The sequence below is a fragment of the Stigmatopora nigra genome, chromosome 9 (assembly GCF_051989575.1).
Source record: "Stigmatopora nigra isolate UIUO_SnigA chromosome 9, RoL_Snig_1.1, whole genome shotgun sequence".
Lineage (NCBI taxonomy): Eukaryota > Metazoa > Chordata > Actinopteri > Syngnathiformes > Syngnathidae > Stigmatopora > Stigmatopora nigra.
This window is the reverse complement of record NC_135516.1, coordinates 12159604-12183856: the sequence shown is the minus strand read 5'-3', so window position 1 is coordinate 12183856 and position 24253 is coordinate 12159604. Positions and strand designations below refer to the sequence as shown.

Sequence of the window (24253 nt, the reverse complement as noted above, 5' to 3'; positions counted from 1 at the left end):
CTTTGATATAAATATCTCAGTTTACTTCAGCACAATTGATTTTATTTTTTTCAACCACAGCTTTTCAAAATATGGAGACAATTAGATTTAGTTTCATACAGAGTAGATTTTTTCAGTACAACATGACTTCTTTATTTCAGTATTTATTTTGGCTAACAGTTTTGTTTAATAGTGTACCAAGTGACACTTCATAATGTAAAACATGCACCAGTTCAATAAAGGTTGAGCGTTTAAAAAAAGATGCAATCTGCAGGGTGGAGAATTCACATACCTTGCATAGCACAGATAAATAAGACTCGTGAAAAATGTATCAAAAGAAAATAAAACACCAAAACACTATCATGGCTTTTTTTTTTTTTGAATGAGGCCTCAATGAATCTACCTTAAAATTCAATTGCCAAATGACCCAACATAATATTTGGATCTTATTAGTATTTGTTTATGGGTTTTTTCAAGATGTATTGACATTTGGCAACCATTTTATTATTTCAAAGAGGCACTATGAACCCAAATAAAATGGAATTGTTTGCTTAAAAACATGACACACTTATAACATGATGATAACATGACTTTCTCCTCCCACTTCAGTTGGTGATGCCGCCACCTTTGCCGGTCCACAACTCCCGTAATTCCACTTTACAGCCCAAATCCCTGAGGGCAGCTTTGGCAATATCCCCACAATCCTGATGGGTCTTTAATGCTTGCAATATCAAGGCCTCAACCCCCATCTCCAGAATGAGTTGGCTATAGTTGGGCTGATGTGAAACCAGGTTTCGTAGCAGCATGCAAGCCTGTTTCTGTTTAGAATACACAAAAGGGAATATAAATCAAAGTATGTCGGGAAAGGATGGATGAGTGGTCAGGCTTACCTGCACATTTAGAACGTCAGGATGAACCTTCATAGACTGCACTGCTGCCAAGACTCCTCCTTCCTCCATGATGACTTGGCAGTTGATGGGCTTGCGTAAAGCAAGGACGCCCAGGCAAGCACAACCCTGCTCGCAGACCTGAAAACAGAGATTCAAATGGACAAAAGACAAACTCATGTTACATGAACACCATTTTCTTTTGAATTGGAGGTATACATACATATATATAAGCACATATATACACATAAGTGTACATACACACATATACACATGCATACATGCACATACATATATATCAGCACATATATACACAGTGTACATACACATATATACACACATACATATATATAAGCACATATATACATACATACATACATATATAAGCACATATATACATACATACACACATACACATACATATATATAAGCACATATATACATACATACATACATACACATACATATATATAAGCACATATATACATACATACATACACATACATATATATAAGCACATATATACATACATACACATATATACACATACATACACATAGATGTACATGCATGCATGCAGTAGGTCTTAACACTTTTCCATACTCTGGTGACCACACACATCTCCATAACTCACCGCAGATACCGTCATGTGTCTGTTTACGGCGATAACAATCAGTTGGACTCCTCCTGCTTTTACAACAGCGTCTTTCACATCATCATTTCCAGCCACGGCTCGAATTGCGCTCAGGATTTGTCGCACCAACTCCTGCGAGGGCAAAAAACAAAAACGACAACAACCCAGTGACAATGTGAACAAATAACAGATCTTTATAAACCTTTGTTTTGGTACCGCTGACTCGTAACTGTCTGCTAGTAGTGTCATCATGAGCTTCAAGCCACCCAAGTCACAGATATCTTGGCAGAACTCATTCCTCACAGCCAATCGGGATAAAGTAGCACACAGCTCACTTAGAACAGAGGTATTGTCGCTGTGAGCTGAGGATAGAAAGAAAACCATTACATATATATTACCCTCACAAAATCACTTCGTGAAACATGCCTTAAATTGACATAATTTCCTACAATTAAACATTTTTTCACCTTTTGCTGACTCAATCAAGACCTTGAGGCCATTATGCTGAAGAACAATCATCTTGGCGTGCTCGTGAGCTTGCCCAAACGAAACTCGGATATCATCGTCAAAGGTCATGAACCTTAGCGCTCCGGCGGCTTCCTTAACCACATCAGCACACCCACCATGTTGTTTAATGGCGTCCGTCAGAAGCGGCAGGACACCCGCTTTGACCAAATCCTGTCTATTTTGTTCATGTTTCAGACAACAATGGCGCACGGTGGAAATTGCAGCTCGCGTTATTGACGAATCGGCGTGATGCTTTTTCAAAACGTCCAAAAGAAAACCCTTTCCTTCTACGTCCAACAAATCTGGTTGTCCATCAGTAAGTGCAGCCAAAGCGGTCACAGCACCCAAAATGGCTTCCTTCTCTCCCAGGCTCTTTTGGCATTGGCTTAGAATGATGGGATAAGCGCCTTTCTGCCCCGCCAGGTATCTTTCAGCAAATCCATGTAAACATTGCTCGGTGAAACTTTTGACTTCTGCCGCAGCTTTTGTGACATTTTCCGATTCTTGTGCAAGACTGAGGGACTCCAAGGTCTAAAAAAATGGATGAAACATAACATTAGAAAGTGATGGGCAGTGCATAGAGGCTTAATAAATTCCATAGAATACCATCAACCTGTAATATTTTGTGTGTTTGCTCTTGTTGTTTGTCATCTGATGGTTCGGCAGGTACAGCTTTAACGATACAGCTGAGGTCCACACCTGCATTAATTAAACTGTTAATAGGAAAACCAGGAATACAAATACCATATATTACCAATATATTTGGAGAATATACGTTTATATTCTGTTGTGGAAAGGCTATAACTGGGTAACTATGTTCAATCAAAAATGCTTGTTATGATTCAGAAAATTCTGCATTCAATTGCATGTTCTTATTTTGATTTTTTTTGATAAAAATACCTTGAGATTGAAACTGGTCCACAGCGTCCTTTAAAGCCTCATCAGGATCCATCTCAAATTCCTCGACATTTTCTCTTACTGCAGCATCAAATGTTTCCTGGGTAATCCTCCGTAGAGCCATTTTTAATTCACTCCAGTTATTATCTGCTATGGCTATAGCTTTTTGATATATTTTGAAGTGGCTATCGCTGGAAAACGTTGCTTAATAATAGATTTCTACTACCAAAACAAGAATGTTTGATACCGCCCTGTCACTCCTTGCAGTATAGTGAAAGCACTACGGAGAATTTACGCAGTTTACGGAATATAACTCTGTTTGTTGGTCGTGTGTGCGTTAAGTAATTCTTTCCGATCCCTTTTAGTGAATCGCCGGCTCCGTAAAATGGTCCTACACTTGAATGTGTTCGGTTAAAACACACACAAATATAATGTTCCATAGTTTTTTTTAATGGTTTTGAATTTTTAATTGTGGCAAAAATATTATGAGTCAAAATCACATACATGGTTCATATAAAGACCAGATAAACATAATTTAATGAATAAATAGGTAGAAATTGTACAAGAACAAGGCACTTTATAAGGTAATGAATTCAAATAAATTCAAACCTTTAAATTTAGTAATCTAACTTTTTCTCTAATTCTAAAGATTCATCATTGTACCTGTGTCCTAAAGTATGTGAGCACAATATTTGATAAACATTTTGATATAGTAACATTTCCCATAGGAATGCATGAAGAAAAAATGTATTATATGTAAGAACAAGGTTTAGCTTTAAATCTCATTATACTTGTATCATGACAATAAAACCATTCAATTCAATTATTGTGAAACAAAACTCTGCTTATTGCTACAACAACCAAATTTCCTTCACCAGGAATATTTGATTTGACCTTATTTTATAGGTCTGAGAATAAAATACTAATGGATAATTGTCACTGGGGCATTCATGTCATTAATTGGTCCATTCATCAATTGATGATATTATACATAGAACATCATATGGCGACCAGAAGCTGTCTTGTCATGATTCTAGCAGGTCGACGAGGGCGCAGGACCCTCACGTCACCAGGGGGTGGAGCCTGTTCGTCATGAGTTTGAACTTCTGGGACGCCTGAGGCTTTCTTGGACGCAGCCGAGAAGAGCCATTTCCTGCCAAATAGTGAGCCGTTGCTCCTCGTCGCTGCACTAACCTCTTCCTGCCTTCATTGTCATGACATTTTACGAGGATTAACTTTAACTCTGTCGTCTTGCTCCCGGCAGCCATTAGGCCTCCGCACAAACATTCCAATTAGTGACATATTTCCATCCAGTAATTTTCTCTAAAGTTGATTTCACTAAATATAGAGCTTTGACATACCAGCAGCAGGAGACCAAGAAAAAAAACTCATCTACAAGCAGCAGTGCATTGACTTACGAATTTATTTTGTATTGTAACCGAGCTCTCAACTCAAATCACCATTCAAATGAATAGAATATGCCGTTATTAGTGTTGTACTGAGACCATTTAGTTGTACTAGTTGTTTGGTACTGGATTCAGATAAGTATTTCTTGAAATATATATATTAGTAGTATTTTTTTGTGATTACACAAGTAATTGCCTAAAACAAACTATCAATGTTCAAACTTTGTCTTAGTTATATCTAAGACACTTGGAATTTATGTACTAATGCATTTTTATGGTGGTAATGACTGTAGTAATGGCAATGCGTAAATATTTTAGATGCTACTTCTGATAGTGTATAAAAAACAACTGTAACACAGCACCATCTATTGGCATTAAGAAAATGAAATTTTTATATTCCTCATTAAAGATTTAACAATTTCTGAAAGGAACAAAGTACAAATACTACTACATTGTCACACTTGAGTAGATTTTGCATTGTACTTGATTTGAATACAGTTGTTGGTTCCCTTCACTTTTTAATTTTGAATAAAGAGAGAAATGATTTTTGAGTGGCATTTTTATTCCTATCGAGTAAAAAGAACATTAAAGTCTAGCTTTCACTCTACAAGAGATGAATCAGTACTTTTCCCAGAGCCATTTGTTAGACATTTCTAACTCTTATTTAAGGATAAAGTGTGAGTACTTTTACCATCTCTTCAACTTCCTGAACTTTCCAGTTCTTCCAGTTATTATGTCCACCAGTAGGACACAAACCATCACTATTGGGAGGTCATTACCAAAGCAATTATCTTATTATCTTAGCCAACACTTTCATTACTCATGTAACGAAATTTCAAAATCAACACACTTTCCAAGTTGTATCTTTTAGACTTTTATTGACTTTTTCCCCTCCAGTCCACCAACATTTTTACATACAAAATTAGCAATTTAGCCATCTAGAATCTTATAAAAACAGCCCTAGTAATTACATTCCTAAGAATGACTCAGCACAAAACCATCCTTCAGTGAAACAAGATACATACATGAGCAGTAAATATGAAAAGTTTACACACCCCAGTTCAAGTGAAAAAATTCTCGAGACATCGAAACTTTTTCTAACATCTGCCCAACCTGTGTAGAACTTTATTTAAAAAATATATATATTGATCTTTAAAAGAGCAAAAGTTATACCTAGCGAAGCATACACTTTAACGTATGGCCTCAGGAGATGGTGCGACGTGATGAGAAGCCATAGACAATCAGACCTGATGACACAGCATCATCTAAAGAGAAGCTTAGGATGGCAAAATGAAGCTGACAAAGCACTCAAAGGCACCAACCCCCACCTGTTAGAGAACAGTGGCCCCCCTCACACTCCAGTGCTTATGCTGACTTCTTCTGCTACCATCAGATTTATAGTATAGTCGGATTGTGGATAGCTTCATCTTCGGGGATGTTCTCCTATAGAGATAAAAATCAAAAAGCCTGGCGCCACCGTTGGGAAAGCTTTCCCCTTTTTCTCACATTTCAATTTGGCCAAGTATAAAAATAAATATTTTTTCAATGTGTTATCTTGCCTTTAAATCAAACCCAACTGGTTCCCTTATACTTATGGATGGTGGGAAATGGTAGAAAATCAGTCTTTCAAACGTTTTGGGGCAATATTATTTGCTCATATTCGCTCAAAATGCTTCAAAAAGTGTTCTGTATAGACAGGAATTTTTTAAAGGCAAAGAATTCGAATGTAAGTGACGCAGTGGCCAATTCAGTCGCCATACCTGAATCTAATTAGGCGTGCATTCCAGAATTATAAGGAAGTAAAGACAGTTGCTGTTAAACAAGGCCTGGCAGAGAATTGCTCGGGAGGAAAGCTAGTAAGTGGTCATGTCTAGGCTGTCTAATTGACGACAAAGTATTTTCAATACAAATATTTAAAAGTACGAGCTGTTGTTGAACGTTATCTTTGGTGCCTTGAAATATAGGAGGGTTTTGTTACTACTGCTAAAGTGTTACATGTATTTTTTTGCATTCTGATATTGTTTTGTCACATTGACTTTAAAAATGTGACAGATGGGCCGGGTCAGCACCAGATACGATACATATAAAAAAGTGCATCCGTTAACAGTACATATGAAACATAAACTGAAACATAAAATGAAACTTTTGGTGTGAGCTTGAGAATAGTTGTTTTACACCCTGGAGCAATTAACACAACATTATTTCCATATTTGACAAGTTGATGATCCAGCTAAGCTTCTTGGCTCAGTTGAGCAGTATAGCCAGTTTAGTCATTTCTTCCTGACTTTATTCTTTGTCCTTTGTATCAGAGGAACATTTTGCTGTATTACTGTCGCATTATAACCTCCTATTGTAACAATCAACCTACCATGCATGTTTTTTTTGGAATGTGGGAGGAAACCAGAGTATCCCGGAGAAAACCCACACAGGCCCGGGGAGAACATTCAAACTCCACACAGATGGATTGACCTGGATTTGAAGCCGGGACCTGCTAGTTATGAGGCCAACGTGCTAACCCTAACCCAGCCCCTCTATCTTTTTTTAAATCACATTTTAATATTTCTTAATGCATTCCTTTTGACTTGACTTTGTACTTTATACTTTTGACTTTAATGATGAGTATATTAATATATTAGTCCTTTTTTCTGTTTGTGTCATATGTACTGTTAACGGATGCACTTTTTTATATGTATCGTATCTTGTGCTGACCCGGCCCATCTGTCACATTTTTAAAGTCAATGTAGCCCCTGGGCCCAAAAGTTTGCCCACCCCTGGTTTGGAGACTGGAGAAAAATCACCCATGGGACACCCAGGATAAGTGGTGGGGTTGGTTGTAGGGGGTCTTTGACTTTGCTCATCCTCCCTATACCTTGGGACTTGGTGGTCATCGGCTTACATGATGTGATCCCGTCGCCCTGGTATGCCGAGGTGCGCATGCCCACTAAAGAGGACGCAGCGGCTCCATGTGTGTTGAGGCGCATTATTTGGCAACAGACGCGGCGGCGGCAGCGGCGGGGAGGGCCGAAAAAAAGAGGATATCCCCTTGATTTTTTAAAAAAAGCAACCATTTATCCAGGTTAACAGGAGATTAAACATTCCTTGGGCGACCATCGGCGACGTACGGGCGACAAAGCTACCGAGTAAGTTGTCTGTGTGTACGGCGAGGGGGGGTTGGAGGGGGGCCGAAGTTTTTTTTTTTTACGGAGTGGTTCGAGGGGAGCCTTTTATTCGGTCTCGTCGAAAGGAGCCAGTTCTTCCTCCACCTATCTGTGACGATAAAGAAGCTGATGGGCTGTTGAAAAGTAACACTTCTCCGCAGAGCCAAAGGTTGAGCCGTGAGGAAAGGGAGGGGGCACCCCACTCTAGTCAAATGCTTTCTTTTTGGTATTTTCCGAAGCTTGTCGCGCTTACTGGAACGGCTCTCTCGTGCGTTGGAAGTGGTGAAATGGAGCCGGGATTATAACGTTTCCTCGCCGGCGACAAGCTCCGGTCGTGGGCCGGTTCGTTTACGTTACTGAGTTCCGACTCGACCATTTTCCCCTCGGGAGGGGGACGGAAAAGGTAAACATTAGTCCTCCGGTTTGCTGCGTTCAAGTTTGGCTTTGTAAAAACGGGATGTTTTTCAAAGTTGCTGCTCCCTCGGTGAAGATGACGGCTGTCCCTCATAGGGGGAGCCGCCAGGTCACCATTTCGGACTCGGTTCTGGCTATTGTTTACTAACCTACTACTTTTTGGGGGGTAAATGACCCTCACCCAAAGTATATATTGTGGCTCTTGTGATTTCACGTGTGCCTTGAACATACGAGCTAAAGTGACTGCTTGTTGTTGTTTGTGCGGGGGAGCTAATGTTAGCTGGCTAACTCCTCCGCGAGCTCACCTCTTCCGAGGCAGCGTCAACAATACAAAAAAAGCCGGCTAGTTGCACATGTACTGTGGGCTGGGTTTAGTTTTTAAAGGGGCGACTTGACTTTTTCTGGGCTCTACCAGGGAGGTGGACTGGGGACTATAGTAACCGCTGTCCATTTTATGCCCGACGGCTGCCGCCACTATTGGTTGTGCTATCCAGTAGCTAATCTTCCTACTTCTCGCTGTGACAAGCGTAGTCTTCCTCGTCTTAAAGCTGAACACACACATGCACGCACACGCGCACATAGTCCCTAACGCACACACAAAGTGAGCCAGTTAGTTCAGGGATTTTTGGCCTTCGTGGGTATTCTGTCCAATTCCTAAAAGTTCAACCATGTCTTTTAAGTCCAAACTTCAAGCGTTTCCCGAGGAAGTCACCATTATGGAGTTGAATGAACTTTCAGACTCTTCCGGACGATGCCCTGAAACAATGCAAACGTGCAATACCTAACCCAAATTCGAACCCCAATGAGAACAATGTTCAACTAAACTGAATCCCATCCCTCTCTTTTAAATCTGTCTTGTTCTGTTGCATAAATCCATGTGCCTTTATCTTAGTAAAGGCAAAATAGAGACAAGAAGCCGGAAAAATTCCATTGCAGAGGTAAATGCCATTGACAAAAATAGATGTTAAATTCATTTAAACTGGACAAACTAGCTCATGTTTGATTGCTATTAATGGCACTGGATGTACAATCTATTTGACTGGATATTTTACAAACCCATCTCCCAATCCAAATGGACTATGAACTAAATGGCTAGCATTGACTATCAGTTAAAATGCATTGGATGTCCGTCACCGTCAATGACCATTCTGATTCTGCCGATTCCCAGGTTACAATCTAGTTTGTGTATCGTTGATCTATTAAGAACACTTTAAATATAATTTGGGATTGTCAACATGAAAGATCAAGCATTTCAAAGACTTTTCCTTCAGTTGATGTATGACAAAAGCTAGTGTGCGCGTGTTCACGTTATGTTGACAAAGCTCAAGCCGTATTTCTTGTTGAGGCAGCAGATATTGCTGTTTAACTTCAGCTGTGGCAATGTTTGTACGTGTGATGAAATATTAAGGTCTTATGTCATAATGTCCATCACTCCTCAGATAGGCTTTTGTGATATCACCTGCTCTTATCACAATGCAATGGCAAAATGCTATTGTTTGGCCATACAGTTGTTCAAAATGTTCAGATATTTCCTTATTTTTGAAAGAGAAAAATATTTTTAATGGCAACACCATTAATTAGATGATACTTTTGATTTCTCAGTGACCCTCTGTATCCGGTGCTCGGACGTTTGGTCGCCGGACGTTTGGTCGCCGGACGTTTGGTCGCCGGACGTTTGGTCGCCGGACGTTTGGTCGCCGGACGTTTGGTCGCCGGACGTTTGGTCGCCGGATGTTTGGTCGCAGGTCTTTTGGTTAAAATTATATTCATGAGAGAGAGAGTTTAATATCTAAGAAAGAGATTTTAATATATAAGTACTGTTTAATATCTAAGTACATTTGACCGGCGACCAAACGTCCGGTCATGTCAGTATCCACATTGTATATTTCAAATCCTCACTATGCAATGTTGGATGATGGTCAATTTTAGATGTCTAGCTAATGTTGTGATGGTGATCAGTGTAACATCAAGTCATTTTTCATTTATCGAATGTGTCGTCATCTTAATACTGCCGTTCTAACGGTATCAAGCATGCTTCAGATGCCAGTAATGATTTGAATTACCTACTGTTTGTTAAATAACTTGGACATCTGCTCACCATTTGGGCATACTAGGGTGGCCAGCTCCTTGCATGCAGCAACAGCAGTTTAAACAATCATTGAGGCATTGTCTGGGAACAAATGGGCTTCAGCCTTGATGAATGGTCAGATAAATAAAGAAGAGTGGAGAAGGTTACATGTCATGAAGGACTTTGCTGACATTGCCAATTCATTCCGTCAAATTGACGGAGTACATTGGTCAAATTCAAAAATTACCAGGCTTTACCTGAACGCGTGAGTTGGGATATACCCAGAAGTTTTATAGCGTTGTTCTGCTCCACTTTTCTAGAAAGTGCCGCTACACTGAGCATGAACAAGACTGATTGAGGGTGTTTGTGTGCTAGGCCACTGTTCTGTGGAAAGGTTTTGTCTGGAGGCAACATTTTAAGCCGCTGTCTTACAGGACAACTTGATTTGAGGACAGTTGGATCCTGAAGGTCCACCATAACACTGGACTGGAACTCAGAATTAAGGTTGAAAAATGTATTACCGTATTTTCATGACTATAAGTCGCACTTAAAAGTCTTAAATTTGCTCCAAAATAGACAGTGCGCCTTATAACGCAGTGCGCCTTATATATGGAAAAAATAAAATGTGTCATTCATTGACGGTGCGCCTTTAAATGAGGTGCGCCATATAGTCTTGAAAATACGGTAATTGGATGGTGGCTTTTAGGCTGGGAGCGGTGGTTATCATTTCTTGCAACATTTTGGTCTGACATTGTTCAACATTTCCAAGTTGCACAACAAATGTACAACAATTCATTTAATAGTTTGTTCAGTCCACTGTCTTGATAGTTGTTTATCCTACATCTGATTTACTTGGGATGGTTCTTTATCCTAAAAGCAGTTTAAGGAGTGAGTGCCCTGTGATCGATTCCTATGTGGTATATTTTCATTTGCCAGTCCTCCTGAAATAACTCCTCATTTGAGCCGTAATAACTAGATTATCATAGATTAATCCTCATGTTGTCACATGCACAACTGTAGCTAATGTATCTTGAGCACATTGGAAAGTATGAAGTATTAGACTCATTTCATTTTGTAGTCACATGCAGATTTTTTTTATCTTAATCAATACAAAAAGACAATAATGCTCATTTTACCTGAATCTTATGTAAAATAGTTGACACACCCCATTTCTGAATGATATTTTTTTGACAGAATTCAGAATTAATAGTGCTTTTTCTCATTTTGGGTGGTGGAAAAATAGCTAAACAGTCCACACTTAACTACGTTTTTAGTTGCTTGACCTTTTCCCTCCAGGCTGTAAGAGCTGATGGGAAATATGAATAAAAAATGTGGCGCAATACGAGCAGGGCAAGTACACGTCATCGCCATCAGATCTACGCAATCCATTTTCATGCCTTTTTTTTTTTAGTTGCCTATACACTTTTCAGACTGGTTACGTGTATTATTACCATGCTCATGGGTGGGTCAGTGGGGCCATGATCCATGTGTTAAAAGTATGTGTGTGTAAGGCCTCAAAGGAAACGCGTGTTAAAAAAAAATGCCACGAAGATGAAATGTGAAACCGTCAGACACGGTGTAAGAGAAAAACAAGTCGTCTCGAGGTCGTGGGGTACGTGGCGGCGTTCCCTCTGCTACAGTATGTATAATGGCCGCTACTGAGTGTCTGCTCCGGCACCTGAAGGGTTAAAACTAGCTTCTGCGTCTCACTCTCTTTCACACACACACACACACTAGCTAACTGGTTTAAACCAGTTCTCGGGAAAAGTGCTTTGTGTGTCCCAATGAATCCTGGGAAGGGTCATGTCATGTGTGTTTTAGTGATGTAAGAACCTATATGAAAAAAAAAAACTTCAATTTAGTCAGTTGTTACTATATTCAATATGCATCATAGTTACCCCTATTGAGATGTGAAAATTGACATGGTTGTAATTCTATTTTTTATGGTACAAATTCATTTATCGCCACTGTATGATTGGCAGGTGGTGTTCTGTAGATGCAGGAATGGTATTTTTAATGTAACAGTAGAAGTTTTTATAGAGTGATAGTTTCAAGTGTGCATCTCTGACTATCTTTTCTGTGAACTAAGGGCAAGGGTCGTCTCCCACTGCATGCCGTATTGGTCCGACTTGGAACATGTCAACCTTTGGCACATTTGACATTTTTTCCTCTTTTGTTGGATGTGAAGAAGCGTTTAGGGTATATTTAGGGAGTTGTAAACTGAATAGTATGATTAGTGTACTGTTAAAGTGGAATGATGGCAGATGGATGTTGGATTTTGTGAATACATGAATCCATAGATATGTAATTTTCTCTTTCTTGGCTTTCTACTTTTGTAATTCGGCTTATTTGATGAGGAATTCCACACATAGTGCCATTATCAGTGGAAATGTGGGTAGAATTATTACCGAGCAATGGCCGGCTGACCTGGTGTCTCCATCGTTTAAAACAAGGGTTTCAGACTCGGGTTGGTTCGCGGGCCGCTTTAACGTGATTTTATGTGGGCCGGACCATTTTAGATATCTTATTTAGATTTTTTTTTGGATTAAAAGACCTGAATATTCCGTTTTGCTTGAACTCCCCCCCAACCTAATCCACATATGTAACCAAATCCTTTTGGTGATGTATTCACAGGGGATGTCTGAGGAGGCCGTCCGCCAGACACGTAGCCAGAAAAGGGCACTGGAGAGGGACGAAACACCACCGCCGAATACTACGGAACCTTCCAGTTCTGAAAATGAAAGTAAAAGACCTAAGCTGGAGGACTCCCAAGACACCATCGGGGAGATCATCTCACCTCAACCCGAGCCCAAACTGGAACCGGGTGATCAGAGTCTGATCGGGACTGGATCTAACGAGGAACCGGGGCAATTAGCGCCATCTTTTGAACACCAGCCGGTGAAAACCGAGGCCGCAAAATCGGACGATCCGATTGGATGCGGCGACGGAGCTGACAAGGATATGAAGGCGGAGAACGACGTGGATGCCGTGAAGCGTTTCCAGCCCACGGAAGCAAAAGTGTCTGCTGCCATGTTGGCTGCTACCGAGGTGGTGAAGGCAACCATTAAAGTGGAAGTCCAGACTGGTGAGCAACCAGTTGACATGAGCACTTCCAAAGGGTAAGAACCATTTGAAGGGCATTTTCCACACTATTTTTTTGTCTAATTTATTTTGACTGGCAGTGAATGGACATTGCCAGCCTTGCCAGTCAAAAAAAAAATTGGATAAAAATGTTTGTTGTCTGCATTTGTTCATTTTCTGAACCAATCATTAGATTGTAATCAACTCAAACGTTCCAATGTCTTGGGTTCTGCCCAAATACTCCAAATAGAGGCTTAACCACAGAGCAAAACATCATAAAAAAGTGAAAAATGGTGAGCTAATGGAACGCTACGAGTCACGTCTACAATTCATTTTTAAAGTCTGTGTAAATCCTCAAATTCAGACGTGAAAAATGGCAATGCATGAAACTGGTGTTTAGATACTGGGGACTACTTTTATTAACATGGCCCAAAATTCATATCATTGAATTATTTTTGGACATGAAAATACTTTAGGAAGTTTTGTAGATGTTTACATTATATGGCAAAAGACACAATTGTACTCAAAGGTGACCTTTGGTCTGCCTCCATTTTGCCACAACTCACCACCACCTGAACCCTAAAAAAAAGTCCACGCACACAAAATGAAGCCGTGTGTCATAAACCGGTTCCAGCCGGCTGTTGTCATGGCTACCACCATGGAAGAAGCAAAGAGGGGAGGGGCTGTCGTATTGGAGGAAAAGTCAGTCACGTGATAATGACTTTGAGATCATGTGACTACTTTGGAAGTATAGTGATTAATCCACAGGAAGTGATGATGGTGCTAAGCCCCGAGGAAACACACACACACACACACACACACTCACACATACACGACCACAAAGAGGGCGACTGAGGCCGACCGTCCTCGTGTTTTAGTGTGTTGACTTATGCTTCATAAAAATGCATTATTTGTGACTACAGTCTCAAGCCTGACCCAGTTTTCTTTTTACAGTCCAACGTGTGTCCTAAACAAAAATAAGACAAATAAAATAGATGATATTCATTTTTTTACTACATTCCTGCGTGCTTTGGGGTGTAATAAAATCAATTCAGATGGCACAAAATGGTGATTGTTTATGAAGTTTTCAATAACTGCCTCCACGGGGAATGACGTCCATTTTCTTTATTTCTGTCTCTCTCAGTCAAAATAGATTGGACGTCTATTTCCGTTATGGCACATTGTCATTAGTGCAGCCTTGGCTAGTTACAGGATAAATGCTCAATTTATCTCTTTGTTTTCAATAGTGTCAAAAGAGAGAAGCGGCCTCCATCACCTGAAGATGAAGAGGAGGAGGACGATGATGATGATGTCATCATCTTGTCGGATAACGACTCACCAAGTCCACCTGTGAATGGTGTGAGCCACTTGAAGGAGCTGGACACTGAACTTCTCATGGTGAGACCTGTTTTTTAAGTTCAAAAATCATTTTGTCAAATCTAAAAATATATATAAAAAGCTAAAATAAACATTGTTATAGATCTATAAAAAAACTGAATGTTCAGGTCTTTTAATCCAGTTCTTTTAATTCATTTATAAAAAAAAGAAATCTAGATATTATCTCTAAAATGGTCCGGCCCACTTGATAATCAAGTTCTAAGTGTCCAATCTTGTGTTTCCAATGCAGAAGAGCAGCCCGGCTGAACGAGAGCGTGTCATCAAGAGGTTGAAAGAGGAACTCCGGCTGGAGGAGGCTAAGCTAGTGTTGCTGAAGAAACTCCGACAGAGCCAGTTACAAAGGGATTGTCTTCAAAAGGTATGCTAAAAAAATGGGATTTCACATCTTCTCTATGAAGCCTAAACCCCCAAATATCTCCCATCCCTCAGTCTTCAGGATTGTCCATTACCTGCGCCCCACCTCCTCTAATACGAGGGACTATCGGAAGCAGCAAAGGCTCACAGCAGGTTAAACCTAAACCACAGCGCCTCACACAATGGTCGCCTTTCCATTCTCCGGCAAAATTTCCCATCGTTTGTCTCCGTCTGTCCGACTAGATTGTAACCGGTCGGAGTTTGGGCACGGTCATACCTCCGCCTTTGGTGCGTGGAGGGCAGCAGATTTCCTCAAAACATGGCTCCCAGATCCTTATGCCGCCATTGGTCAGAGGAGCACAGGTAAGTCCCTTTGGCTAATTGATGGCTAGGCTAATACCCGCTAACGTTATATCTTTACAGCAGATCCAGGCGCTTCGCCAGCAACAACAACAGCATCAGTTGGCAGCCTCTGGAGGTGGAGGTTCGGGACCGCCCCCTCTGCTGTTGGGTGCCAGGACTTCAACCCCTGCAGGACAGGGTCCGAGAAACATGGTGCAGCCGAATCTCATCAGAGTGGGGAATTCTGCAGCCTCATTGGTCAGTATCTCACTACGAAATATCCCCCGTGTAACCATGTCAAACTAACGTTTGGACGCCAATTGCAGGGCTCGTCCGGTATGAAGGTTTCTTCTTCGGGAAGTAGCGTAGTGGGAGCCAATGACAGTCCGGCTAGTCGCCAGGCGGCGGCCAAACTGGCTTTGCGGAAACAACTGGAGAAGACACTCCTGGAGATCCCGCCACCCAAGCCCCCCGCTCCTGAGTTTAACTTCCTGCCCTCGGCAGCCAATAATGAGTTCATCTACCTGGTGGGACTGGAGGAAGTGGTCCAGAACCTGTTGGATAGCATTCACAGAGGTATGTTGATGGCAATGTTCCCTCTAAACTGCACGAGTGCGCAATTGCAAATTAGAGGGAATATTGGTTGGCGGCTGGTTTTGTACATTTCTCCAACTTTGTGCCTTTTTTCTCCAGGCAAAACGGGGGTGCCGTTACCCAAGCCGGCCACTAAAGAGCCTAGCATGTGCACCCAATGCCACACCGACTTCACCTGCAGGTGGAGACAGGACAAGGCCAAAGGCGGCAACGTCCTCTGCGAAGACTGCATGTCGTCCAATCAGAAAAAGGCTCTGAAAGCCGAGCACACCAATAGGCTGAAAGCGGCGTTCGTCAAAGCGTTGCAGCAGGAGCAGGAAATCGAGCAACGCCTCATCCAGCAGACGTCTTCGTCCGTCTCACACGGCGGTTCATCGTTGTCGTCGTCGTCGCTGAAGGCGGAGCAGCTGGTGGCGCAGCAGCTGAAACAGGCCCGCTCGTCTTCTATGCACAGAGGGGCCAACGTCGTCCACCATCAATCCATCAAGGTGACTTGAGGGGGGGCACCCTGTCACAATGGGAATAACAGGGCGATTTTGATTTTTTTTTTTTTACTATAAGCTAGGAACATATTCGTTTTAAGACTTTTTTTAGTGAGTTGTTAACAACAGGTACCCATAGGCTGTAAACAGTCAAACAGTGGATGTATTTTTTTATAAATGGATTAAAAGGCCTGAATCTTCAGTTTTTATAGATCTAAAACAATGTTTATTTTAGCTTTTTTATATATTTTTAGATTTAACAAGATGATTTTTGAACTAAAAACAGAAAAAATTATTAAAAAATGACAATTATTGATTTAAAAGGGGGAAAATCAGGAAATGTAATATACAGCTATACTCCACTTTAATTTGATCCTAAAACAGAAAATCGGCACTCATGATTTATTTTCTTGGGCCGTTCAAAATGATACAGTGGGCCAGATTTGGCCCCCGGGCCGCCACTTTGACACCAGTGGGCTGGAATGAAGAATTCATTTTTTTAAATGGATGTTTTAGTGTCACTGCTAACCCTGCCCAACTTACATCCTCTCTCTACCCTCACTCAGAGCACCCACGGGAGCATCAGGGGCGTCCCTCAGTCATTCTCATCGTCCTCCCATCTGCAAAGCGCCGTGGCGGCCGCCTCCCTGGTCAGCCGACCAGGTAAGCACGAGCATGTGACGCAGCGCTCTGCCCAGATTTCAAAGGTGAGCGGCGGCGGAGTCGGCGGCAGCAGGAATATGAGCGGGGGTAGTGCCTCGTCCACTTCATGGAAGAAGCAGAGCAACAGCAACAAAGGTAGACTACTGGCTTTCACAGAAAGGCCGACTCTGGCGCCTCTCATCCATCCGCTCTCTTAAAACTCCCATCCGGCCCCCCAGCGAACCAATCTCAGACGACAATTGCAGTGTCCCCACGTTCTTGATGTCTTTTCCAGACATTTCAGTTGAATTTTAGTATGTTTTTTCATTTGATTTGATTTATTTATTCATTTTTTTTATCACACAGGTGTAACAATGGCGTATGTGAACCCCAGCCTGAGTGGACACAAGACCTCAGCTAGTGTGGATGCACGCCAGAGGGAGTACCTGCTGGACATGATCCCCTCTCGCTCATCCATCTCGCAGACTGCAAACACATGGAAATAGAAAAGAAAACAAATCCCACTCACTTGTTCGTTTTTTTCCTCCAATTTTGCGGTCAACAGCGCCCCAAGAGGACTATTTGGGAATTACAATCCTGAAACATTGACATAAAACGTTTCCTTCATGTGTGTTTTCATTTAAGCATTTTGTTTTCTGTTAGTTTTAAGGTTTTCTGTCCCTTTTTATAGTTTGGATTTGAAAAAGGAGTTTCAACTTGGTACTTTTCTCATGTTTGTGTAGTCAAATGATGACTGAGATTTGTATCAAAACACCTAAATGATTTATGCTTAAATACTTGGTTCTAGTCATGCTCCCCCTAAAAAATAATAATAAATACACATAGCTTTAAGCAAATTACTCCGGATAAGCCTTGTAAATGTTCCATTACATTCATCTTTATAGGTTAAAAAAAAAGTTTGAATTTATTTTTATTGACAATAAGTTATTTTTTGTTCTTTATTTTTGGACTGATGTTTTGTTTTTGTTTTTTTTTAAACTCACTATATTGTGGTTTTCAAAAACAATGATTTTTTGGTGTTTTTGTTGCATTTTTTGCATTTTTTGTTAACAGCATGTCTACATTTTAAAACCTAATGTTCATTTTTGCACCTTAGCTAACAACGCATGGTGATATCATTTATAATTATCTGTAATTTGCTTCTTTTTTTATCCATGTCAATGTTTTTGTCATCTGAATTTGAGTGTCAGATCTTCAGTGGAAAAAAAAGCCAATTCTGAGGAGTTGAATTTTAACACGTTGGGACAAGAAACCATTATTCATTCAATAGAGAACTTTTTCTCCCACAGTGAACCTAGAAAGCACAAGACAATTATGTATTTGTTTTTAATCTTCTCACCACCTTGCATATTTTCTTTGCAACCAAACTTAAATTGAGTTGTGAAACTGATTGTTAAAATTTATTTTTTTGCTTTAACTTTTTTCCTAGCTCCAAAATGAATAAAACATACATTTTAAAACTTCATTTTTTGGTGTTTTGTATGAACATTGGTGCAATATATGTCCCTGAACATCATTAAGTGGTGTTAAAAAACTAAAATCTATCACTGTCAATGACAGTGAACAGCCATGTGAGGGCGCTCAAGTGCATTTCGTCCTTCGCAATATTATAGAAAAAGAGTTTCTTCCGGGACGTTATTAGCGTGTTTTGGACCGGACTATCAGGGGAGGCTGGGGCAAGATGGCGGGCTCCAAGGTGAAGCAGGACATGCCACCTGCAGGAGGCTATGCTGCCTTCGACTACAAGCGAAATCTACCCAAAAGAGGACTCTCGGGTACGCCCAACACCCTCGCGAACTGCCTAATTTCAAACGTATCCATAGCACACCAAAAACTCGTTTGGCTTGGGTTACCGGTGTAATGCTAATGCTAACAGGTTTGCATGAACCTCCTTAATTATTATATTATAAAGAAAGATTAAGTCATATTTCTTCTTAATGCCATTCATACAAGTCTCAAGTATTGCCTTTTTTAAATAAATTCCTAAATTATAGTCATGTGACGGTCAGGGATATCAATGTTTTGACGTGTCATTTTTAAATTTACTGTTTAACATTGGTGAATTGTTGTTCCAAATGGAGGAAAGTGACTTGAATGGCATCCTCTCGTTCAATAGGCTATAGCATGTTTGGCATTGGCATCGGCATCATGGTGTTTGGCTACTGGAGGATTTTCAAGTGGAACAGGGAAAGGAGGTAAGAACATTCTTGTGGTAGCCACTCCATTCAGACTGAAGTCTGTCCTCCGAATAACTTCCTGGTTCACAAAACGTAAACAGAACTAAAATACTGACTTTAATCTCTTCATTTTACGATTTTGTGTGGCCCGGGAAAGTACATGATGAGTGCTGACTTTCTGTTTTAGGATCAAATTAAAATGAAGAGTATAGATTTATATTAAATTTGCTGATTTTCCCCCTTTTAAATCAATAATTGTCATTTTAAACTATTTTTTTCTGTTTTTTAGTTCAAAATTCATTTTGTAAAATCTAAAAAAAATATATTAAAAAAATCTAAAAATAAACATTGTTTAAGATCTATAAAAACTGAATATTCATGTATTTTAATCCATTTATAAAAATAAAAAATCTAAATTTTAGTGTATCTAAAATGGTCCGGCCCACTTAAAATTGAGTTGACGTTAAAGCTTACTACTTAGTCTACTTTGTTTTCTATCCACAGGCGCTTGCAGATCGAGGAGCTGGAAGCCAGGATAGCGATGATGCCACTCATGCAGGCGGAACACGATCGCAGGTGACGACAAAATATTTTTCCTGACCAAAGTACCACGCTTTTGGAAATGTATCATTAAGTGAACTGAATCATGTCAATCGTTCTCATTGTTTGGAAGGAACCTGCGGCTCCTGAGGGAAAATTTAGAGGAAGAAGCTATTATCATGAAGGATGTTCCTGGCTGGAAGGTAAAAAAATGGTTTAGAGAAATGTCATTTATGAAGTAGTTGAGCACAGAAGATGCAGCGACTGTAAATGAGGTAATATTTGACGTTCCTGCAGGTGGGTGACAGCGTGTTTCACACGGATCGCTGGGTAACTCCTTTGTCGGAAGAGCTTTTTCACCTCAGACCTCGTGAAGAGTTTCTGCACAAGCGCTTTGGTTTTTTGTGGTACGTGTAAATCCACCTCAAAGTGGACACGTTTCCCAAACGTTAAGGATCAGAGCCTCGGCTTCACCTACTTTGTAAATGCTCAATATTAAAAATGCTTTTTCTTTTACCTCTATTCACTGGTGTATTTTTTATTTTATGTTTTACTTACTATTTTTCCTCCATATCTTGGATGGGCTCTCTTATGGATCTAAATTAAGGACAAAAATATTGAATGCAAAAATAGTCGTATGTACAACTCCAAATGTTTACCAAATATATAGAATATAACAATTCTTTTTCTAAGCTTTAACCAGAACACATTTTTTTTTTATGTCATTTGGGTCCAATGTTCCCTTTAAGCTGCACTACTCTCGTCTTCTCTGCGCAGCAGCAATCCTATGGCGTGCAGTAAATGAAATCCAATTTTTTTTTATTTTTCAAAATTGTCAAAAGACTAATTTGTGGCTGATTAAATTCCTAAAGGCTTACAAGGACGTCACATGACTGATTGCAGATTGTCACAGTGCACTTTCATCCAGGGTTCACCTCTTATCAGTCATGACAGCCCACGGCGTGCAACACATAGATCAGTGTGACATCATCTTCTGATAAAAGATCAACTTCAATCAAACCAGGTTAGTGTGTAATTTTTTTCTTGAAAATGACTCCAGCCCAGATGGAGTACTTTATTATCATATCCACTTAGCAGTACAACATTAAGATTTACAGAGACTTATTTCTTGGGGTCTTCCAATACGCTCACTTTAAGGAAATATATCTGTTCTGTCAATCAAAAGAATGCTTGTCCGGCTTTATCTATTAACTGTTTACTTTAGTTGAATGTCAGAAGCTGATGAATATGTGGCTAGACCGCAAGAATACATGGATATTTTAGCCCTATATTATAGGGATTGGCCTAAAAAAATAGGTATGAACTGATCACAGTTCTTAGCCTTGTCAAAAACCTCCTTATCTGAGTCCAGCAGTCCATACAGGGAGTGTTGCACAGGTCCACACACAAGAACATGATTATAGCTTTCCTCTATGTGGGGGGGATGGTAGGCCTGAGACATAGGTAGTGTGCCGAGAAGGTCTTCCAAGAGGAATTTGTTTTGACAGAATGCCAAATGTCGTCGCCTATTTTTTCTTCTTGTTACTATCCATTTGTCCATTGGGAATAGGTTTCACAAAGTATGCCGCATTGTTGTGGCAGTGCAAAGCCAGCAAAGCGGGTACAATAGCAAGGAGCATGTTGAAGGTGATAACGCTCCACAGTCTGTCCGAAGGGACTCGGTAGGTGAAGGGCGTGCGAGAGTGTAGAGATGCTCCGATGTGGCACCACTGGGCCTGTAGGGAGATGTGTTTTAGTGCTAAAAATAACTCCTAAAACATAAAAAAACAAAAAAAAAACAGGGTGGGCAGACTTTACCTGAGCTGTAGCTCCAGCAAAGAAGACAGTCCAGTCCAACATCCAGCTGCAACCTGGTCTGATCAGACCGTAGATGAAGACTGTCACTAAGGGGACTGCGTAGAACAAATAGACCAGCATCTACAGGAAAAAATATACACCATTTAAGAATTATTTTTCCGTAAAAACAACCCCATCTCTTCCATAAGGTCCCACAAAGTATGGACAAATAGGCTTAAGGGCAGTTTTTTTTCCACATCCATCAGGAGTCTAAACTTGCGGTAGCACGACACACAGTCCCTTCTGTGTAATAACTTCGGGGTGAGGTATTATGAAAAGATGTCGGGCGGTAATCTGTCTCCTATTGGCTGACTGTGAAGGTAAGTGATCTGTTTGTGGGGTGGTGCGATGTAGCCATAATGGCAGAATGCCAGATTAGAGTCCAAAATTATGTTTTATTTGGATCTTTTACTGAGAAAATGCACCTTATGGAGAAGTACTATCAATTTTGTCATATGCAGTTTCTGGGTATGATGACAATTAGGCTTTTTGTTGTTATTATTATTATTATTATTATAAAGTGTTTTTAAAAAATTAAATGCTTGACTAATACTCCGGTATGACCTATAGTCCGAAAAAAAAGTTTTAAACATAGCAAATTAGTTTAGCATTCTTCTCACATATAAAAGTTACTGTTTATGGTTAGTATTGCAGTTCTACCCAATTGCCCGAACCCTCACCATGACTTTAGGGAAGGCCACAGGATCTTTGAGATAGGGTTCAAACTGATAGAGGTATTTGAAGCAGAAATCCAGAGGACAATCCAGTACCACCTGAAAAAATATTTGGGTTAAACACATTTTACAGAAAAGGATTTTGACAAGTTTTTTTTCTCGGATTGCAGTACTTACAAAGCCTCTAAAAACAGAAACGGCTACACCTGCTATTAGCAATACTGCAAGTTGCAGGTCAAGAGGACGCGATAGCAGACTTTTCTTTTGTTCCGTGGCAATCTAGTCAAGACAAAACCAGTTTCACAGAATCACTAATCAACTCTTAACAGCTCAATATGGAATGTGCTGACATCACTGAAACTCTGAGCCAATCAAAACTGGGCAGCAGGATGCAGTTGACCCACAAACCCGTAGTTCGTACTACTTATTTTTTCTGGTACTATTCCAGCAGCAATTATTTCCCACTTTTTAAATTTTTTTGTACTTACCCTATCTGCTGGAATGATTGGCATCTCTCTGGACCTGCTAAAAAGAATACAAGCTGCCCAGAAAGGTGCTAAAAAGAAGGGTATATTTCTCCAAAAAGCAGGATAAATGTTGGATCCATGTTTACCTAAAAAATAAAAAATAAATCACATATATGAGGAATAACATCACTCCAAATAATCAGGTATCCCAATCCTTTTTTTAATAGATATTGTTGGTGTACTCACCCACAACCACGCCAGGGATGTGAACAAGTTGATGCGTAATGGAGGATCCCACCCAAAAAAGTGCCAGACTACGGTAGGACTTCCTACAAGCACCAAAACATTTCAATCTAATGTATAACACAGAAAACAAAAAATGAATTGTCAAGGCTTGGTTTACCCCCTGAACATGCGATGTATGATGGTTAGAAAGAGTACAAAATGAACGATGCCTTCCCAGTAAGACATCATTACACCATAGGCAGTACTCAGATGAGGTTCTCCCTGTAGAGATTCCAGTTTATTGTGATTTTGACTTTGAAATGTGGTTATTTGAATTGTTTTGTTACCTACCATCTTAAGGTAGAAACTCATGAAGCCTGATATGAAGCCATCTTGCTCCAGGGCGTTTGTTAGGCCCACCAAACAAGTAAAAGACAACTCAGCAAACACTAGAAACAAAACGAAAAAGCGACGCAATATTAAAATCGGCTTCTTTTAATGTCCCCGGTTGGTCTTTACCGTAAAATAAAGGATCCACAGTCTTTTTATGTGGCATTGTTAGGAGTAGTAGTAAAAGAAGAACAGATCCCAGAACAGCCATTCCGATTCCCAGGATAAGCAGAGGCCTGTGGGAAAAAAGGACCGAAAATATAAAAGAAATAAGTTAGCTGGGATAGGCTCCAGCACCCCCGTGACTATTTTTTAAGGCCTTGTGCTGGTGACATTGGCACGTCAGCATAGGAATCTGATTAGAGGGGGCGGGGAAGTCCAGTTTGTTTGGATTATTCAGAACATGATTTAATGAAAACAATATTTGTGGAAACCCGTCTAGAAAATAATCTAAAAAACAAGTGAATTTTCAAGAAAATGTATTTTGATTTTGAGGTAACTTACCCCTGGAGCGCAGGGACGTTGTTCATGGTGTATAAAAGTGCGGGGGCCAGTAGCGAGAGGCCCAGAACGCACATTTCTTCAGGAAGCCTCATGATCTCGTCTCAGTGGTTGGTTGTTCTTTTCAAAACGTCCCAGGAACCAAAAAAGCCGTCAGTTGCCAATCCTAACGTCGCACAGTAAGAAGTGGACTCATGCTAGAGCTTGGGGTTAGCTCCAATTGTGCAGGTGATTGTTGGCGTAGTGGCCTTTTGATCAGTTTAACAGCAACTCCACCTTCCCACTTGGGTTCAAAGTCCAACTCCCATGGAGAGACAGTACTTCTCAAATTGAATTACCTGAATGTGAAAGTGTACTAATGAGTAGAAAATGACACAAAAGTAGAAACAATAACATATTTTCACTTAAAGTGCTTTGTGAGGATTTTATTCTTGGTTTTTAAAAGTCTTAGCCTTTAAAAAAAAAAAGTACAAATGCTGAAGTGAAGTTGACAACACTGCCCCTAGTGGACACAGCTTGCAAATTCAATTTACTAGCTTTAAATTGGATCAAAATTGG

General features: G+C 40.3%; 4 protein-coding genes across 6 annotated transcripts; 2 read left to right on the top strand and 2 right to left on the bottom strand.

The window, feature by feature from the left end:
* Nucleotides 1-127: 127 nt before the first annotated feature.
* On the bottom strand, nt 128-3284 carry armc6 (armadillo repeat containing 6). 2 transcript variants are annotated; one of them, XM_077724488.1, is made up of 7 exons: nt 2908-3284; nt 2621-2706; nt 1968-2538; nt 1717-1862; nt 1501-1632; nt 870-1007; nt 128-797 (listed from the first exon to the last, which is right to left on the bottom strand). In XM_077724488.1, exons 1-7 carry the CDS (start codon nt 3026-3028, stop codon nt 585-587), a joined length of 1407 nt encoding a protein of 468 aa, XP_077580614.1. In that variant the 5' UTR covers nt 3029-3284; the 3' UTR covers nt 128-584. The 2 variants fall into 2 exon arrangements, with proteins under 2 accessions (XP_077580614.1, XP_077580613.1); XM_077724487.1 differs by having other exon boundaries at nt 1501-1862.
* A 3980-nt stretch (nt 3285-7264) lies between these two features.
* LOC144201384 (transcriptional repressor p66-alpha-like) lies at nt 7265-18329 on the top strand. 2 transcript variants are annotated; one of them, XM_077723976.1, is made up of 11 exons: nt 7265-7450; nt 12585-13069; nt 14279-14429; nt 14659-14787; nt 14859-14936; nt 15027-15146; nt 15210-15383; nt 15452-15701; nt 15819-16207; nt 16768-16999; nt 17210-18329. In XM_077723976.1, exons 2-11 carry the CDS (start codon nt 12588-12590, stop codon nt 17347-17349), a joined length of 2145 nt encoding a protein of 714 aa, XP_077580102.1. In that variant the 5' UTR covers nt 7265-7450; nt 12585-12587; the 3' UTR covers nt 17350-18329. The 2 variants fall into 2 exon arrangements, with proteins under 2 accessions (XP_077580102.1, XP_077580101.1); XM_077723975.1 differs by having other exon boundaries at nt 7266-7450; nt 15207-15383.
* A 161-nt stretch (nt 18330-18490) lies between these two features.
* Nucleotides 18491-20103, top strand: ndufa13 (NADH:ubiquinone oxidoreductase subunit A13). The gene is made up of 5 exons (XM_077723978.1): nt 18491-18639; nt 18981-19059; nt 19546-19617; nt 19715-19784; nt 19879-20103. Exons 1-5 carry the CDS (start codon nt 18546-18548, stop codon nt 19996-19998), a joined length of 435 nt encoding a protein of 144 aa, XP_077580104.1. The 5' UTR covers nt 18491-18545; the 3' UTR covers nt 19999-20103.
* Nucleotides 20104-20642: 539 nt separating this feature from the next.
* On the bottom strand, nt 20643-23964 carry LOC144201386 (transmembrane 6 superfamily member 2-like). Its single transcript, XM_077723977.1, has 10 exons — nt 23699-23964; nt 23324-23430; nt 23156-23253; nt 22983-23086; nt 22826-22908; nt 22601-22725; nt 22290-22391; nt 22119-22211; nt 21400-21519; nt 20643-21317 (listed from the first exon to the last, which is right to left on the bottom strand). The coding sequence occupies exons 1-10, from the start codon at nt 23788-23790 to the stop codon at nt 21108-21110; spliced, it is 1134 nt and encodes a 377-aa protein (XP_077580103.1). The 5' UTR covers nt 23791-23964; the 3' UTR covers nt 20643-21107.
* Between the last annotated feature and the right edge of the window lie 289 nt (nt 23965-24253).

Coding starts and splice junctions, on each gene's coding strand:
- armc6 (XM_077724487.1), bottom strand. CDS start 3,028: ATGGCTCTACGGAGGATTACCCAGGAAACATTTGATGCTGCAGTAAGA. Junction 2,707..2,907: donor GGACCAGTTTCAATCTCAAG/GTATTTTTATCA, acceptor TAATTAATGCAG/GTGTGGACCTCAGCTGTATC. Junction 1,008..1,500: donor GACACATGACGGTATCTGCG/GTGAGTTATGGA, acceptor CTCTGTTTTCAG/GTCTGCGAGCAGGGTTGTGC.
- LOC144201384 (XM_077723975.1), top strand. CDS start 12,588: ATGTCTGAGGAGGCCGTCCGCCAGACACGTAGCCAGAAAAGGGCACTG. Junction 13,070..14,278: donor GACATGAGCACTTCCAAAGG/GTAAGAACCATT, acceptor TGTTTTCAATAG/TGTCAAAAGAGAGAAGCGGC. Junction 14,788..14,858: donor AAAGGGATTGTCTTCAAAAG/GTATGCTAAAAA, acceptor CCCATCCCTCAG/TCTTCAGGATTGTCCATTAC.
- ndufa13 (XM_077723978.1), top strand. CDS start 18,546: ATGGCGGGCTCCAAGGTGAAGCAGGACATGCCACCTGCAGGAGGCTAT. Junction 19,618..19,714: donor CAGGCGGAACACGATCGCAG/GTGACGACAAAA, acceptor ATTGTTTGGAAG/GAACCTGCGGCTCCTGAGGG. Junction 19,785..19,878: donor AGGATGTTCCTGGCTGGAAG/GTAAAAAAATGG, acceptor ACGTTCCTGCAG/GTGGGTGACAGCGTGTTTCA.
- LOC144201386 (XM_077723977.1), bottom strand. CDS start 23,790: ATGAGGCTTCCTGAAGAAATGTGCGTTCTGGGCCTCTCGCTACTGGCC. Junction 22,909..22,982: donor ATACATCGCATGTTCAGGGG/GTAAACCAAGCC, acceptor TGGTGCTTGTAG/GAAGTCCTACCGTAGTCTGG. Junction 21,520..22,118: donor TGGCCTTCCCTAAAGTCATG/GTGAGGGTTCGG, acceptor TTTTTCCTGTAG/ATGCTGGTCTATTTGTTCTA.